The 19,355-nt window shown below is 39.7% G+C and overlaps 1 protein-coding gene across 4 annotated transcripts in view; it reads right to left on the reverse strand.

Annotated features, from left to right (window-relative positions):
- LOC109031414 (glutamyl aminopeptidase) overlaps window positions 1-18,748 on the reverse strand; it is a 38,887-nt gene extending 20,139 nt beyond the window's left edge. Inside the window, exon 1 of one of the 4 annotated variants that reach the window (XM_019042907.2) lies at window positions 18,519-18,748. In XM_019042907.2, the coding sequence (XP_018898452.2) occupies window positions 18,519-18,542 (24 nt within the window). In that variant the 5' untranslated portion in view covers window positions 18,543-18,748. Of the gene's footprint in view, window positions 1-44; window positions 457-5,386; window positions 5,588-7,919; window positions 8,082-18,518 lie in introns of those variants that run through there. The other 3 variants (XM_072302831.1, XM_019042904.2, XM_019042905.2) reach the window with 3 other exon arrangements.
- Between the last annotated feature and the right edge of the window lie 607 nt (window positions 18,749-19,355).

The raw sequence follows: 19,355 nt of genomic DNA on the forward strand, positions 1-19,355 counted from the left end.
AGTGAAAATCGAAAAATAAGGCCGAAAAAATCGACTGCACTCACATGGCCGCGGTGCGTGACGTCATAGAGCATGTAGAGCCCCAGAATGATGGCCAGCGACGCGAAGCCCAGCACAATACCGACGCCCCACGCACAGGTCCGCAAGCCGAAGGTCATTTTTTATCTGAAATTTATTCCGAAATTGGCGAGCAGGAAAACCGCTTCAGATTAGTCGGGAAAACTTCGCGTAACGCACCCTTTACGATCCTAAAAAGCGCGTTAGCAAAACTTCACGCGGAAAAACCTCTCTCTGCGTAGCGCTTTTCCTTCGATTATTTGACGGTTTCTTTCTTTTTTTGCGCTGTTTTCGCGGTTTTTACGAGCTTTTCCGCGGGCTATACTTGGGACGAAAAATTCCGCGGCTCGCTCTTGACGCGCCCGACTGGACGCGGCGTTGACGGGAGGGACGCGCACGCACTGAGGACGATATCGCTAGGAATTCCCGCGGTTCAGCGCGCGACTCGCCCGTGATTCGCGGGCCCGCGCACAGTGGATCCAGCCAATCAAAGCGGTCGGACATGAACTTCTTGACTGCAACAGCGAATTTTGATGTTTATTTCGTCGTATTGTAAATTATAATGGGTGTTTCTGGAAGGAAATTTTACTAGGAAACCAATGACACTACTTTCAAAACCTAAAAAGTTGATAGAGACGGAGTTATCAGCGCTTAAAGTTTCCAAAGTTTGTCCGACCTCTCCTATTGACTCGATCCACTGTGCCGCGGGACACTCGCTACTCGCCCGCGGTGTGTTTATCTATCAGAGCGCGCGGAGCTCCCGATAGCTTTGTCCATGGCGGGGACGATGTCACGAATTAAATGGTATATACGCCTCCTGGCCGCTTCGCGGTCCGACCCTGGGCGCACAGCACCCAGATATAGGGGCCGTCCATAAAAGTATACGTAATACACTTTTTCGGCATTTTTGCCCCCCCCCCCCCCCCCCCTCGATAGCGACAGGCAGCTGGACATCTCCTGAATGTTTCGTCAAAGTATTACTTAAAGCACTTTTTCCCTTTTTTGACCCCTGCTCCCTCCCCCTTCTAACGCATCCGTGACCCCCCAACCCCCATCTCAAAAAATCAAGAAAAAATATTCATTCGGGAGGGGCGGAATTTTCAATTCTTTGCGCAAGTTTTTTTCGAAGTCCCCCCCCCCCCCCGGACTCGGATTTGTTACGAAACCCTGGGCTTGACCCCCCCCCTCCCCCCCTTATGACGCAACGTAACGCTGGCTCAAACCGCCCCTTCTCGTCTAAGTGCGTTACGTACTACTTGAACGGCCCCTGAGTTTGAGCGAAAGTAAATGAGGAATATGAAGCCGCTGATTTTTATTCGTTTCCTGAAAGTCACTCGCTTCACTGAACATTGCTGGAAAGTGGAATGATTGTTTTAGTTGTTAACCCGTAGATCCACAGCGAGACCGTGATTCTTGTGACCTTGACTGCGATTTATAGTAAACACTGCGCCGATGTTGCCGCAATACGGCAGCTCCACTACTGATCCAATAGAAATTATAGACAGAGAGAAAATAAAGCAAAACGAAATTCAGTGGTTCGCGTTCATAATTGCATGTAAGAGACATTTATTTGATATTTTAAGTAAATTTTACTATTTTCGAAACTGACCTATCGACTCTAAGCAGAAGGTATCTTCGGCTGAAAAATTATATTTATCGATAGGTGCGGCAATACCAGGTAAACGAGTATCGATGTGAGCTCAGGATTCACTCTAAATTCACATTCTATTTGAATTGCGTTAGTGTACAATATCTCTGCGTAATCCCTCCCTGCCATTTCTGGGTTAATTCTATAGTTACCTACACGATTTTAGAGTTTCACGGCAATAAAAAGGTCTGGTGTTGGTCTCTGGAATAATGAAGTATCGTTATTGTACAAAGTGCGTTTTATCTAATTGTAAGTTTCGAGGGTTTTTATTTAGTGGGTTTTTGAACTTTCGGTGAACGTGCGTACGTAAAAGCCGCTTTTACATCGCTTTCTGGCGCTGTATAACGCCTAACTGCTACTGCGCCCTGTCCTCCACAGCCCTTCAGGGAGTTGGCACTCCCTTAATTCATTTAAAATCAATTATCGCCAATTTTTTACCTGGTGCAAAAATCTCGACCACGCAATCGGGCGAGTCGAGATCGGTCGCGTGTGAAAATGGGAAGGCCTCGAAGACGGTGTTTTGAGATGGGAAAGCCGGCACGCGTTTCCGGACCAAAGTGCGTCAATGTTTTTAGTAAAATAGCGGTTAAAATCACGGTTAAAATCACGTGTTTCTCGCAAAATCCAGCAATTTATACGTGCAGAAAAGTAGTCTCTTTTAAATTTCTTACAGACTTTTGAAAGTAGGAACTACAATTTCTGACTCAATTTAGAAACAACGTACGTACCATTAGTTTTTGTACGTACAAAAGTGTTTTTACAGATGAGCAAGAAATTGTAGTTCCAAATCGCAAAATGACGTCCAAATGGACTAGGCCGTTCGCAACGTAAACTTTAGAAAAAAATCTATAGAGACGTCTACGCCTAATGCTCAAAATCAGATGTTTCAATCCAGCTTGATAGAAATCGCACAACTGAAAATTTTGCTTCCGTAGACTATAGGGTCCCTTTTTTCATGGACAGTCAACAAAAAAGTGTCATCATATTTCTCGACAGAAGTTTTGACCCAATCCTCAACGTAACAGTCAAAGAATTGAGTGAGGTTTAATACATTTTAAAACCTATCACGTTCCTTTCAATGTCGATGCTGCCCGCGGTGCGCAATATCGCTGCACCTCTTCATCAACTCACACAAGTGCGCCAACTCCCTGACAAGCTGTTGATGAGAGATTTATTGCTGTACTAACTACAACTCATCAGTTTTCTAAAGTGGCCTCCGCGCCTTCTTCGTTACAGTTACCGAGCTTTCCCCTCCAAAATACTCCTGGCAATGAGTCCAGTTCGCTTTCGAGCCTCAAGTGCATGAACAATTGCATATCGCGTGATTGAAGGACAATAATTCCGGACCTCTAGGTACTTACAAGAGAGAGACAGAGAACCTTTAAATTTGAGGGCCACTAAAATAACTTCCCTCCGATTTCACCTTTTCCACATTTTCAAATGTTTTACAAGGTGTCTAGTTTTTTTCATTTTCCACTTTGAGAAATCCTGATTTTTCCTGATTTTTAACCGCTAAATCCTGATTTCATATTTTTTCCAAATCCTGACTTTTTGCGGAGAAAAATTGTCGGACGGATAGCGGATAATTAACGGAAAATAAGCAGACGGACAACTTTTCTCAAATCCTGATTTTACGACAGATTTTTCTTCAAATCCTAATGAAATCGGGATTAAGTCTTGATAGACCTCAGATCCTGATAGAATCGGGAAAATCAGGAAAATCCTTATGCTAGACACTCTGTTTTATGTGACCCACTGCTTGTTCCCTAATTTTTGAACATTTTGAATGACGTCCTGAGGATTGGTGAAAGGAGTCACCACCCAAAAAATTGCGTATTTTTGAAGAGACCTAAAAATGCTCTTTCACTTTTAATATAGTATTTTTTTAATAGAAAAGTCCTATGCGATCTGGCAATTTTTTTCTGAGGATTGATCATGACCCAATGACTGCTTCATTCACTGAACCGTGGCAAACCAAGTTCTTGGTTTGGCTTGTAAAATGAAAAAATGTGCATGTCGTGCAGCAGTCCGAAGAGTTGGGATGGTTTACAAATTGACAACACGGGCGGGGTAATTTTCAACGGCTCAGTGATTTTTTGGGCCAGGCAACACAATTACTAAGAGGATCCATCAACTATGTGACACAACGATCATATTATTTGATTAACTTAAAACTTTTTTGAAAACCGATTATATAGTCGGTTACTATGTAATCGGTTTTCAAAAAAAGTTTTAAGTTAATCAAATAATTTGATAATTTGTGTAGTACCAATAAAATTTTAAAAAAATGTGCATATGCAACAACATAGTGACAACGAGCATAGACTAGGTATGGGTCGTAAAGGTACTTCCACAAACTCCCCCCAAAATATACACTGCGGTTTATTCCAAATATTTTGCAATGTTTCATTTCTACAAATGCAGAATTTTCTAACAAATTCATTAAGGTATCGTCAAAGAGAGGCATATTTGAGTGATATATCAAAGTGACACGATTTTTTTATTTAAAAGAAAAAATCACTTTGTGAGAGATGACTTCCTAAAAATCGGGATAATACAGATATCTGACTTCCTCATCTATCAATGTATCAAGTATTTCATTCACTCTATATTATTTGACCTCCACTTAAGGGCTTTCCATAAATTATGTAATGCTTACGTAAGGGAGTAGAGGGGTCTTCATGATTGTGTGACGGAGCACAGAGCAATATGAGGTGTGGACGGAGAGGGGTATGAGTTCATAATTATGTAACATTAAGTAGGTAAGTACTTATTTTGCTTTAGGTATTTCCCTTTTCTTTTTCTGGTTTGTTCCTTTCATTCTCTTGTTTTAACAGGCACTTCAAATAATCATTCTCTTAAATTATATTTAGATCCCATCTAAAGCCTTGCCCGTTGGAGCAGGCTGTGCCTAATCTTATTTTGGAATTTCAGGAGAAAAAGGACATACCGAGGAAAGTGTTGCTGGAGGATATCTGAACTTGCATTACAAGGGGTGGGAAAAGATGTTAGAGAATGAGAAAAATAACACTATGCACTTTAAGGACAGCCTTTTAGATTGGGTTACGAGTAATGTTAGACATTGTCCATACCAATAATCAGAGAATAATAGTAGATGCATGGTAGAAGTAAACTTGTCCAATTCTGTTTGGTTCTCCTTTTGCCAAAAGCAACCAAACAGTCCTGTCGACCTCCTGAGATTGTTGAGCGTTTGGTAGAAACGTTAGGCTTTTGTATGTAAACAAAAAACCAATGATGGCAACTGTTTGGAATTGGGTAATCCCTTTTCCAACCAGTCCCAAACAATTTACTTCGACAATGCAGCTGCGGTAACAAAGTGTTGAAGATTCTCCGGAATAAGAATGCATTCTACTGCGATGGAAGGATTTGAGAAGTACTGGACCTTTTTCATTAAATGTTGAGACAAAAGTCGTCCACATTATCTACATGTCTACATGCATGTATGTAATGTATGTATGTAATATGGTGATAATTTTGGCTGACTGGAGAATCAAATATTTTCTTGACTTGCAATGCAAACGCAATAAGTAACTGTGAGATTCATACGTCGGTGGCATATGCAAACTTGACTTCTCTCACTAACTTGATATGGTAAATCATACTTAAAGACTTACTACGGGTAGAATTTATAAAGAGCACGTTTAATTTTAAGTAACTCACAGTTTGATCAACTTCCATTGTCGCCGAGTTGAGAGTCCCGCAATTAGAGAATTTTGAAGGAAACGTTTGAAGACACCGAGCTTTGGAGAATGGATGCACTATTTTTAATCTAAGGAAACTTGAAAAAACGGTAAAACTACGCAACTGAAGGCCACTGCTAAACATGTGGCAAATCAAGGAGACAAATAAGGAAAAGAAGAGACAAAAGAGCCGGCGATGAATTCGCGATATTGTTATCAAAACTAACCTCAAAAAGAATGTAAACAACGTAGCAGTGATGCAACTTCAACTCTCTTTCACTTTGAGGCAGTGTGTAGATGCACGAAAGCCAAATAGCACTACAATCCACACACCTTAGATATAAATTATTATGGCAACTTCTTAACTATTTGGTCGAAAAATGCGAACCTCCAGTTAGGTTTTTTTAGGTTTTACTTTTAAGAATTTTTTATGTAAATGCACAAAATTCCTCCTTATCATTTCCAGTGAGAAGGGGCCATCCATAAATTACGTAAGGCACGTTTCCCCATTTTTAGACCCACCTACCCCTCTCGTAAGGCACCGTAAGGCATCCCTTCTAAAAATTACGTAAGGCTCGACTGACCCCCCCCCCCTTTTTTTTTAATTACTGTAGATCCAAGCATTACGTTTTATTTTAAGAAAAAATGAAATTTTTAGGCCAAAATTTTTATTAGTGAAACTAAATTTTTGCAGTGCGAGTGAGCGCGAGTTGCGAGTTCACTGAGTTCACACCTCGCGTCATCGCGCCTTCAATTTTTCAGATGCAGCGAGGACGTCCATCAAGCACGAATAGTTGTATCCCTGCGCCGTCGCGTCGTCGGCGTGTATCTTTTCCCTTGCTCAATTTCCATATTGTGTTGATTTTGTTTGTCTCAATTATTGTAGTGCTGCTTCAAGGGCTATGTGAGTAACACAGCCGAGGATAGGAGAAACGTAATCTGGCCTCGTTTTGTAAATTTTCTCCCGAATCTGAGCGACACCTCATTGACACCATATAGCGGAGCATTGCGAGTTCACGCCTCGCGTCATCGCGCCTTCAATTTCGCTGATACAGCACGGATATCCATCAAGCACGAATAGTCGTATCTTTGCGCCGTCGTCGACCCGTATCTTTTCCCTTGCTCAATTTCCATAAGTTGATTTCGTTTGTCTCAATTGTTAAGCGCTGCTTCAAGGGATATATGAGCAACACAGCCAAAGATAGGAGAGACGTAAGCCGGCCTCGTTTTGTAAATTTGCTCCCGAATCTGAGCGACACCTCATTGACACCATATAGCGGAGCATTGCGAGTTCACGCCTCGCGTCATCGCGCCTTCAATTTCGCTGATACAGCACGGATATCCATCAAGCACGAATAGTCGTATCTTTGCGCCGTCGTCAACGCGCATCCTTTTCCCTTGCTCTGTTTCCATGTTGCGTTGGTTCCGTTTGTCTCATTTGTAGTGCTGCTTCGAGGGCTATGTGAGCAACCCAGCCGAAGATAGGAAAGAAGTGATCCGGCCTCGTTTTTAACTTTTTTCCCAACTCTCACTAGCAGCATAGAGCAGAGCATTGCGAGTTCATGCCTCACGACTCACGCCATCGAGTCTTAAAATTTTCTTATGCAGGACATCCATCTAGTATGACTCTTACTTTTGAAATGTGTTAAGATTTGGTTAAGTTTGCTCAAAATACGCAATCAGAATGTTATGAGCTGAAATTAAATACATTTCACTGCAGAATCAACCTAACTGCATTTCGCGATTCCTGACTTCCTCTCATGTTTCATTATTGAACAGAGAATTAAACAACGTGACGAAACTCTCTCCAAATTTTCTTCAGATTATGAAGAACACACTTACAAAATTTCACGTTAAGAAGTTGCTTAGTTTTCTGGTGGAAAAAATAAAACATGAGAAGAAATTAGGTTACGTATCGTGTTGTTAGGCTGATCCTGGTCGATCAGTGGTGTTAATTGAAAGTTGGCAATGCTATTTTTCCTCCACCCTAGTAGCAGAACCATAGAAGAAAAAGATAACGATTATGTACGAAAGTTAATTTTCTTTGTAGTAAAGCATGCAGACGAAAGTGTTAAAAGTGAACATTTTTATGTAACCATTATATAAAAAGAGGCATAATTTTCGTGAGCTTTTCGCAAACATACTAAAAACTCTTCCAGTTCGGGAAAAGCTCACGAAAATGATGACCTTTTTTTTATATAATACCTAGATACATAAAAATTTTCACTTTCAACACTTTCGTATTCATGCGTTACATAAAAAAATTAAAAAATTGTCTACAAAACAAATTACCTTATCTAGCTTTTATCATTTTTCATTTATTGTGGTCTGGTCTGAACTTTGATTTTTTTTTTATAAGCGTTACACGTTTTTTATATAAAACTACCACTTAGATAACAGATATGTTTTTTTTTATACTTTTTTAAGAAAAACAAAAATTTGTTCTGCTACTAGGGTTTTTTCAAACTCAAGAATCATCGCCACTGTTGCTGATGCATAAATTGTATACTTACTTCCGAGCGATTGAAGCCATCCGTGCAGTTCATTTTTTTAGGGCCGATTTTTCCTGCGGCATTCACACTTGACGCGCAAAAAACGAAGGCAAAAAATACGGCACAAGAAGACAAGACAACAGTGCTAAAGAGATTCTTGGGTGAAAGGCGCAATCTTGTATCGGTTTTGGGCCGCAAAGGCGCTCGCGTCACTCTATGCATTATTAAAATTTTAGAGTTATGCTTTTTAGATTTGATCGAATTTTTTTTACTGAAATGAAAGTTAAACACGCACTATTTTAAACATTGTTTACAACACAAAATATCTTAGGTAATGGTTTCAGGTGTCTTGCGAAGCCCAGAGGATCTGGACTCAAGATTCTGCTAATGAGTAATGACAACTTTTCCCTTGCATTTGCTGCGACAAGATTGTGAGCTCAAAATTGGCTTTTGATGAATTTCATACCATTATTCCTTATGGTGCATTTAATATCGTTTTCAAAAGAAACAAACGACTTTGAGCCACCTTTCGAATTGCAGCATATGCATCGAAAAATTAATCTTTTTTGCCTATTTCCCGTCAAACTCAACGTTGAAAATTCGATACTATGTTTATCATGCGATGCAACTTAGGAAGTGGGTCGGAATTTTATAGCAAGGAAGATAAAAAGAAGAATTTGCCTGTTTTGCCTGAGACTGTTTTTGCGCACTTTAAATATTAAAATCGAAGAATACCCTGACAAAACCTGTCCTTTGGTATTTGCAGTATAACTATTTTTGGATGACGTAGGTACAGAATACGTCTTTGAGTGGTGAGTTCCAGACTGACAATAAGTTCAGCCTGTGCACTTGCAGTTTCAAAACCAAAGATTAACTCACAGTCACAGTTTGATGTTCCCTCCGTCTTAAGTTCGAAAACCATACGCATAATTTTAAGTGAAAAGTCAAAGATACACGTAAAGTCATCCGATAAAATTGAACTGATGGGTGCACATTTAAAGAGCTTGACCGCAATTTGATCTCTAAAAATTGGAGTACGTGCGGAGATTGTAAACTTTACTGTACTTGTCCCGATTTAGATTATCCAGTGCCCCCAACTGATGGTGAATATACCAAAAAAGGAAATAAGATTGGCAGATAGACGGACTGACTTCTTTTTGGTTAGGCTGCGATCGTATTTTGGAGGTGGAGGTTCAAAAGATGGGATTCAGGTGGTCTCTCCAGCAGGCCGATTATTGAAATTTATAGACAAAGCCATAGACAAAGAAGACATAAGGAGTATAGAGCGATCCTATTGGTTGAAATTGGTGGTTCTCATAAACTACGGGGGTAAATGATGTACCACTATCGAGTTTCTCGAGGGTTGTCGTTAGTTAGTCTGTTGCCTACCTCCTTTGTCCATTGCAACCACCCGCTTCCCGTCATATCATTTTTGTCTTCTTTGTCTATCTTTTTGTCTGACGACGTCAATAATCAGCCCATAGAGTAAGGGAGTTCTGCGGTTGCTCCCCCGACACTTTTCTTTTAAATTGGACTACAAAGACGCAATTTACAACAGGGAGTTCGAGAAATTCTTGAGCTGTACATTACTCAATCTCTGCATTCCTGAAAATATAAGCCTCACATTTTTTACTACTTGACATGGTTATTATTTAGATAATTCTAGACCAGGCAGAAAAAGACCGCATCAATGCGGACCAATCTTTGCTATGTAGAATAAGCCTGCTGAGCATATCCCATGACCAATTATAATGTATATACCTACTTCCTATTATACTTTTTGTTTTCTTCAATGTAATTGTTGCAAATACTAATGTTATGTGAACTACTGAAGAATAGGCAATTATTGTTTTTAAGTCAGTTTGAATAAAGCAAATTATTCTTATTGTAAACGCTGTCCACATGCTGTAAGATATAATAACTCATTCTTAGTTTTTATTAAATTCTGAATTGATGGCTGTTGTCCGAATTAATCCATATGATCCCAATTTTAGTTTTTAGTTTCACCTTAGGTGCTTTGGTATACACTCCTTAACGACAGGAACTTTCAGTATAGACTAACCGCCCGAGTTTTCCTACCAACCGCGCGTGGTTTTCAACAAACACTTTTTCCCTCTTCCCTCTCTTCCTCTCGGATGAATCATAACGTGACGTCTGTGCTGTCGCAAAATACACAAAGCTACAATTTTCTTGTTTGATTTGTGCAAAATCGGCTCTGAATGGTTCAAACGGATATTTAGAATAGAGTTATGGTATGCTATAGTCAGTTTCCGTCATTCTGTAAACTACACTGAATTTTTCCCAAAAATTGAAGGTCTTCAGAAGTTAAATATTTATGGCCTTGTCTCCACGAGCCGTTTCACAAGATTTGTCCCAGGGAAAAATCCCACTTACGAAGTTGGGAAAAATATTGAGTTAATCAATATTTTTCCCAGTACCAAGTATGGTACTAGGACCCACTGAGAGAAGAAGAAGAAGTGAAAACGAATTGTGCGATAATTTATTCATTACTACATTGTTCATGTTTGTTTAGTTAAAATAATGTGTCTAATTGTCAATTGAGTGCAATTATTATTTTAATCCCGGTTAAATACTCAACTTTAACTAATTCATCTTCCCGCACAAACTAGTCGCAGGACTGTATGAGCCCCGTCCCGTGGAGACGGTAACTGGGAAAAATCCCAGAAGTTTCATTCCTGCGATTTGAACTTGGGACAAATCCCATGAAAACGTCCCGTGGAGACAAGGCCTAAAATGTTTTGATATCACATGAATATCTACGGAGCAATGCGTCAAACAGCCCATATTTTACCCGGTGTTTAATTTTACGTAATTTTTCAGCCAAGCAAGTACAACAAACACAGAGGGTCCAATATTCCGACTCCAAGGGATCGATAGCAAACAAGACACTAAACTCCACTAACAGTCCAAAATTGTCTTAAATTTCATTGCCCCATTGAACACTGTGCTTTCGAAAAAACTGGAAACTTCGCGGTCACTTTAAGGTCACCTACGTTTATAAATTCGATCAACCTTCCGCAAAGCACTTAAGAAAACCGTAACTCACTCAGGAATCGTTAGCTCTTGATAAAAATGGCCACAGAATCAACTTAGGGCTTGCGAAGACACCGGAATTCCAAAAATTTCGATAGACGCTCTAGGGTCAGTGTCCCATAAGACGAAGGGTCGAAAACCCTCTCGAAGAAACGTAAGCAAGGAACGCGAGCCCTTGCGACGCGAGGCGGCGGAAAACGAGACTGGAGCCGGAAAAACGATTATCGAACCCGTTCGATGTTGATGAGTTTTTTTTATGGGGCGAGACAGTGCGGAGCTAGCTGCCGCGTGCTGTCTGGCAGAGAGCGGGTGAGATTCGAGAGGCGATAAGAGCCGAGTAGAATCACGGGGTCACTTGGTCAATGATCACTCGACTGACGTCACGATATCCGACGAAAACAAACACACCGGTCTCCTGTGTTACCGAACACGTAACTTGGCAACGCCGCATAGGAGGGCGCAATTCCTTCAGGGAGGGTTTGGAACGTTTGAGGACGCACTTTTACGCGTCAGGGATGAACATACATATTTGAACCGAAAATGACCAGGGGGCGGGTCTTGGTGGTCACACATTGCCAGTGGCGTGGCGTGAATTGCGATGAATCGATTGTTATGCCATTTAAACCTATGGTAAAGAATCGATTATTAAGGTGTTCGCTGCGAAAACCCTGTTTATCGATCCTTTTGCAAAGGTTTAAATGGCATAACAATCGATACATCGCAATTCACGCCATGCCTACTGGTAAGCACTATTTATTTTGATTTTTCCAATTTTTAAATCCTTTTCTTGTGGCGAATATTGCATTTTGAAATACTGCTCATTTTTAACCCTTGTTTCCACTTTCATGGAGTGCCAAAAAAAAGCACCGTCGAACACCGAACTTTGGTGCACGTGGATTTATTCAGTGGTATGTGTACTTTCAGAAAATCAACAGTTTATCTGCCCGATGTTGCCCGTTCGGATGGAAATCACGATTTTCTGGGAAAATTTGGCCATTTTTCAGGTGCTTTTGGGCTTTCATTTGACTTTGATTCAGGGTTCACAAATTCACCTCCAATTTTCAAGACATTGTGCACAGACACAAATAGATAATACTAAAAATGATGAAAAGAAATGGTAAAATTCATTTTTAAGTATCACATGATGCCAGCTCGCTCTAAAAAATAGTACATTTCTTAAGTATTTGCATCCACGTATATGTACGTATGTATATGAACTTATTCCGATTACTTCAATCTATTTTCCAAAAGATATTGATATGAATACATTTAATGGCATGTAAAATAGGGAAAATTGGAAACTAAAATAGCTCATTGTTGCCAAATTCCAGTTCATATATATACGTACATATACGTGGATGCAAATACTTAAGAAATGTACTATTTTTAGAGCGAGCTGGCATCATGTGATACTTAAAAATGGAATTTTACCATTTCTTTTCATCATTTTTAGTATTATCTATTTGTGTCTGTGCACAATGTCTTGAAAATTGGAGGTGAATTTGTGAACCCTGAATCAAAGTCAAATGAAAGCCCAAAAGCACCTGAAAAATGGCCAAATTTTCCCAGAAAATCGTGATTTCCGTCCGAACGGGCAACATCGGGCAGATAAACTGTTGATTTCTGAAATTACACATACCACTGAATAAATCCACGTGCACAAAAGTTCGAAGTTTGACGGTGCTTTTTTTTTTTGGCACTCCATGAAAGTGGAAACAAGGGTTAAAAATGAGCAGTATTTCAAAATGCAATATTCGCCACAAAGAAAATGATTTAAAAATTGGAAAAACCAAAAATAAATAGTGCTTACCAGTAGGAATGAAGCTGCCAGGAATAATAGAATGGCACTGAAGCCTGTTGATCAGGATGCTCCTCATTGTTGTCATCTGCAATCGGCTTCTAATCAGGAGCTCAGAACTGGCTGAAAACGACCACCTGTGCGGGCACTAGGTATCGATAAAAATCGATACTATCGCTGACAATAGTGTTGCCAGATATACCACTTAACGTTCACCACATAATGTTTGGAAAATTTCGGCTTTCATGTTTAGGGGGGATTTTTGTCACCATTCAACGCACTGTGCGACTCCCGTATTGCAACTGTAGTAGACCATAGAGCGAGGTGAGGGTGAGGAGAAGCAACGATTGGCACTTCGATTTGATGATCAGGGCGTTTCCTCAATTAATGACTTTCACCGCTGCGCGGAACGACTAAACTGCCGTGCTTAGAGAACGCCGTATGAGCCATCAGGTGTTGCCAAATTTCCTCCGACAAATCACGAATTTTCAAGACAATTTTTGACAATCTCACTTCCAACACCTCGGAGGATTTCATTCGTAATTTGATCCGAAAATTCTGAAAATATCAAGCAAAAATATTTATTACTTTCCTCGATAATAAATATTCTCTGAGAGGAAGCTTGGCAACATTCGAATGCTCATGCGGCGTTTTTACTTAGCACATGCAGTACAGTTACCTCGTCCGTGATTTACGGTGCTGTCAGTTGATGCTTTTACGACTGACAGAGAGGTGAATTAATAGCTGGAGTGAGAACATCGAGATGTGGATATTTATTTAATGAACTGGTTCCTCATTAAATTTTTAGCAAGAAAACGGATCCATAGTATAGAAGATTATTTTCGCTGCTCGTCCTCAGGGAATCTCATTTTTGGACCCCAAATGGAGAATTTGCACATAAAAGTTTTATTGCCTCAATTGAGAGAACTTAATGAGCTGAGTTCGAAATATTTTTCATAATTTTTTTCTGATGTATACGTGTATGCATACAATGTACACGCAGTCTTGTGTCTCTTTCGTGGTTTGAACCTGAAAGTGTCACGACTAATTATAAGAAAATTCCTGGTGATATTAAATTTTATCTGCTGCGTCCAGTCTTGACATTTTTAATCTGCGTCTTTTACAACGGACAGAACGGTACGTGGACTGGATAAGCTCGGTCTGTTTGGCTTTGGCACTAATTTACTTGAATCTATGCGAAAGCCTTATCTAGAATGATAGTAATTCGTCGATCAAGGTTATTCGATAAGCCATTGATAGATACTCAATAATTTGCTTGTAAGTCTCACGTGAAACCACTATTTCTAGCTCATCCATTGAAGCATCAATCTAGATTGGATAAATAATGACACTTACCTTGTCTCTAATAACCCGAGAAGCATTTTTGGACGGAAAAATCGTGATTTTTTAAGATTTAGTTGCTATTTTTTTACCATTTTTTTGCGATAAAATCGCGAGGATCAGCAACATCTGAGGGAGTATCCTCGATCTTCTTGCAATTTTATCTCTGTAAAATCGCGTTCGATAGAATCGAATTTTATATCTCAATTTATCACGATTTTTCGTTCAATAATATTGCGATATATCGCCGTCGATTGCATTGACATTTATTTCGAATTCAGACGATGAAATCGCAATTTATAGCGATTTTTTATCCGATAATATGGCAATAAATCGACGTCGCCAAATTCGCGCATTCTCCGATCAAAATTGCAACTTCTTGCCATCACAGCTACCAGGGAAAAGCTAGAAATGTTGGTTCCTTTTGCATAATAATAGAGTATAATTGTACAAATACAATTGTCAAATTGCCATACGGATATTCGTTTATTATTTCGATTAACCTTTGATTCGAATCTCAGTTTAATACACTATTTCCATGAGTGTAAAGGTACCTTTTATGTTGGATTTTAAAAAATATCCCATATACAGGATACCGTGCACACCAAAGAACCTCAAATGCCGGGTAAATCAGCACAATATACGGAGTTTCGGCTTTTTAAAAAGATCGAGAAAAAGGATGACGTTAGGTTAGGTGCCGGAAAAGGGATGGAAATATGTGTAAGTGAGTGTGGATTGAGAGATACTCTTAGAACAAAGCTGTTTATGGTCCACGATAAAACGCTTCATCACAGTTCAGCGAGATCCTTGCGCTTGAGTATTAAATAAAAAAAGTTTTTTACTACCGAAACAAAATCGATTTATGTTCCAGGCTGAAACGCTTAGTGACAAGGAAATAAAATTCCCGATCGCGATTAGGTTGCGTTACCAATTCTCCTGACTTTAAACCGTTAGATTTTGAGGGCGAGAGGCGACTCGAGGCACTGGGTGAGACAGTAAAGAGGTTTTTGGTGTTTTTATGTCCCACCACTTCGTGCGCAGTAAACAAGAGTAGCGTGGGGGTTTTGGAAAAGTACGCTGCCGAGAGAAGTAAATACAGCTTATCTGCGCGGGGTTTTCGTGAGGGGTTAAGCGGCTCCAACTTAGGGCGGCGGTGCGATGAGTCGATTTGGTGGCGCCCGGAGGCGCCTCGCGCCGCCGGGATTAGCGCCATAGCGGCCGCGCCGCCGCACGGTGATCGAGTCGATAGAAGAGATTGGACAAAATTCAGAAACTTTAAAAGCTTTCAACTTTGTTCATACAAAACTTTGAGGTGCTAAAAGTGGTTCCATTAGTTTTCCTCGTGAAATTTTCTTTTAGAAGCACCCCTCAAAATTTAAAATGTGACAAAGTAAACATCCAAATTTGAAATTTTCGCCAAAAATGTCTTGTCCAACCTCTTCTACTAGCTCGATCCACTGTGCGGCGTTAACGCGCAGTTGCTCGGTGAGTGACGCGCGAACTCAGGATTTAGGAGACGGATAGATTTTCCCCGGCCAGTGGCGCGGCGTGAATTGCGATATATCGATTGTTATGCCATATCAACCTATGGAAAAGGATCGATAAACAGGGTGTTCGCAGCGAACATCTTAATAATCGATTCTTTACCATAGGTTTAAATGGCATAACAATCGATATATCGCAATTCACGCCACGCCACTGTCCTCGGCTCATCAAATGGTGGTCTGGAATTTATACATCATCGTAGATTATAGGGGAACCGCGGTCTCCTCTTGTTGGAGTGGACAGGTTGCAAACTTTTGCTTGCGAGAAGAAGAAGCTCTGCCGTCCTAAGGAAGAACGCCGTATGAACATTCGAGAATTGCCAAATTTCCTTCGATAAAATGTTTAATTTTGAAGAAATCTTTTTCCTTAAAATTTTCAGAATCCTTAGGTCAAATAGCGAGCAAAATTATCTGAAAAATTGGGAGGAAAATATTCATAAGTTTACCAGGAAATTCGCGTTTAGCAAAGGGAATTTGGCAACGCCTGAAGGTTCATACGTCGTTTTTCCTTAACACGTCAGAGCTGTCTCTTGCGGCAAATTGAAGCACTGCGTGCAGATAGGGCGTTTCTTGATTGCGGTGTCTCAAAATCTCCGCGGAATGACGTTCATCCGTTATGATTAAAGCAAATTTATGAGATTTTTTGTAACTTTTGCTGAATATTTTTACAATGCAGGAAACGTAAAATTTCAGAGGATTCACCCAATAGTTGCCTCCCTAAAAGCCTAAAATAGCGCTGGAGATTCTGAAACACCGCAACCGAGAAAAGCCGTTTCTGCAACCAACTCCTCGATTACTGAAGAAGTATTATAAGATCGTGAGAATAACGCGTAACGCATACCACCAGAGGCGCGAAGCGCTTCGAGGGATCGGACTGCAAAGTAGTCAGGGGGTGTAGTGGGGATGGGGGAGGGGGTCCATTAAAATGATCTGTATACCAGGAGGTGAGCCGCACTTCTCAACCTAACCTCAGATTAACCTAATTATTTTTCTGAGCTACCAACCGCACAAACTGTACTATTGCGAACACATATTTTGATACGGGTCAGTGGCTCCACTTCCAAAACTCCCTGCAAAATTCAAAATTCCTAAAGCCCTGTAATGCCGTGGTGTAATTTTAGAAGAGAAAACTCGAAATTGTGAAAGTTTATACGCAGATTGTGAAGTTAGGAACTTTCAGACCTCTCCAACGCACTTATCGTGATGTAATTTTTGAACCATGCACTCTTCGCACCAACTCTCCTTCTTGCTCTGTCAAAAGTTTGCAACAAATTAATTTAGTATTTCAAACACCCTCTTTTCTCGTCACAAAACGCCACTTTGATCCAGTCCCCGAAAACGGTCCAGAAAAAGTACGGGACGCCTTGCCTTCATTAGGATTAATCTACAGCAAGAGTAAAACAATCGAGATATCGAACGGATTGTAAAATTGCAATAATTGCAAAATTGCTGTTTTTTGCAAAATTTGCTGACATTTTTTGCAAGAGAGATTCATTAGTCCATTACATCTACAAACCTAATATTCCTCAAAAAATCTTTCTCATAAAACTTTAATTACTGCCAACAGTGTTCGAGCACTCAAATGAATCGTTCCATTTGACTAATTTTAAAAATTGTACGTAACACAATATTTCGCGTTCGGGTACTCCCTGTTTTAATTCAGAAGTTACAACACAGCACAGATTCTTAAGAGTAAAATGACTGAAATCTACATCCAGACCTAATGTGTTCTTTTCCGGCCAAAACTTCACAGTGAAACCAGTGATTTGGCAAAATCTGTATCTCTATGTGTGTATATATTCACTGCAGATTTATCCTAAAAAAAAATCAGCTCCTTTCTCTGACTTTGTGAATTCGCACTCATCGCAAATTGTGCCGTCGAGTGCTGTAAGATTTGAAACCAATTAAAAAGAGAGGAACTAAATTATTTGGAAAATAATGAGTTAAAAAATATAGTGTTTAGCTTGACTGGCCGCAGATTTGCTCCTATCAAAAATCTGAAGTTGAGAAAAAATATTTTGAATTTGAAAGAAAGGCGTTGATCTGTATGTCTATCATTGTATTGTGCTCATGTCATCCCTACTCCGTCACGCACTCTTGACCCGAGCACTATCTCTCTAGTTTTAATGCTTTTGGCAAAAAATTGGCATCAGTAAATTATTGGATAGTTCCTCTCAGTTTTACCTACTTGTTCTTATTTTGAAGATCATTGCCATGCAAACATGTATAAGAAGTTAAAAATAATGTTTGCTAATTGAAAATTGATTTATTCACGACGCAGTCGAATTAGATTAGAAGCCTGTTACCGAGAGGGAATTTTAATTTCGGCGTGTTCGTAGCACTGTCTGATGAATGTTATCAAAGAAAGGCACTTATGTCTCCAACTTTTTTCAGTAGGTTACTAATTATAGTGAATTCAGCCTGTAATTAAGCATTTTAAGTAAAAGTTAGCAAGGCAAGACAGTTCATATTTTATCCGATTGAAGAAGTTCTTGCTTTGGGATTTTTCACTCGAAGGAGATCAGTCGCACAGCACGCGTCCCGACTTCCCGCAAGACGTTCATCAAGTTGCATAGCTCGTTGATTGAAGGAAAACGAAGGCAGCTATACGGTCACAAATCACGAGTGTATCTCCACCTCCATAGCACAATCTATTTTTTTTATTATTATTATTATTTTTTATTTATTTATTCTTTTGCTTTTTGCACATTTGGCTTCACAAAAACGTCATTTTCTAAATAAAGGTACTGATATAAACATATTCACATACAATTCGTCTTAAATTCATTCATTTACATTCAAAAATTCATTGATTGAGTACGCGGAATGAATGCCGCGGAGACTAAAAGTGTCTATCATTATAGAGAAATCTATCGCACTTACTTGCGTACTTCTGAAAAAAGCCATGGGAAGTTGACTCTGTTTTGTGAACGCTGTCCGTCCGTTAATTCTAACGTCTCAAACCGCACGATGGAGAATTTCACGACTTAATAATTATTCTGAACAAAAAAGTACACCTCTTGCTGTGGAAACTTGAAGCGATTTAATGATATATATTTTTCAAATTATTAGTATATCAGCACTGTGATGTTCACGATCCCTGTTCTATTTTTCCATTCTTCTTACAAGCTTGATCATTTTCAGTCAAAACACAATCTAAGTTACAATCTTTAATCTCTTGCAACTTCAGTCATTAATTTTAATAGCGCTTTATCGCCCTTATCAAAAGCCTCGCTTCTCGAGCATCTTATTTTTCGTTTTAGAGTAACAGTTCTACAGCTACAGAGCAAGAGTCAACTTGCTGGGCAACCTCCGGATGCCTCGGCCGGTGGGAACCCTCACTCCTCAGCTCTTGCCATGAGCCTTCCTAATCTTTCCTTTCCTTTGCAGGAACATTTTATTTTCATATGCTCTGCATATTCATTATCCTATTATATTTTGTAAATGCCTTCTGCATAAAATCATGAAGTCATTTTTAGACTCTCATTCATTTAATCATTTAAATATTATAATCTTTTGATTTGAGCCTTTGTTAAGCTCCAAAATGTCTTCCTCCACTTTCCTCCACTTCTCTTTCTCTTGACCTCAGCAATCACGATCATAATGGAAAGTGTGACAGGATTTCTTTGAAAGTTAAATAATTCAAGGCTTTACAGTGGTAAATTCTGCAAATTCAGTCAGTTTTATCGACTTGTGCACGAAAATTCTCACAAAAAACCT

This window comes from Bemisia tabaci, chromosome 7, assembly GCF_918797505.1.
Source record: "Bemisia tabaci chromosome 7, PGI_BMITA_v3".
In the NCBI taxonomy this organism is placed as follows: Eukaryota; Metazoa; Arthropoda; class Insecta; order Hemiptera; family Aleyrodidae; genus Bemisia; species Bemisia tabaci.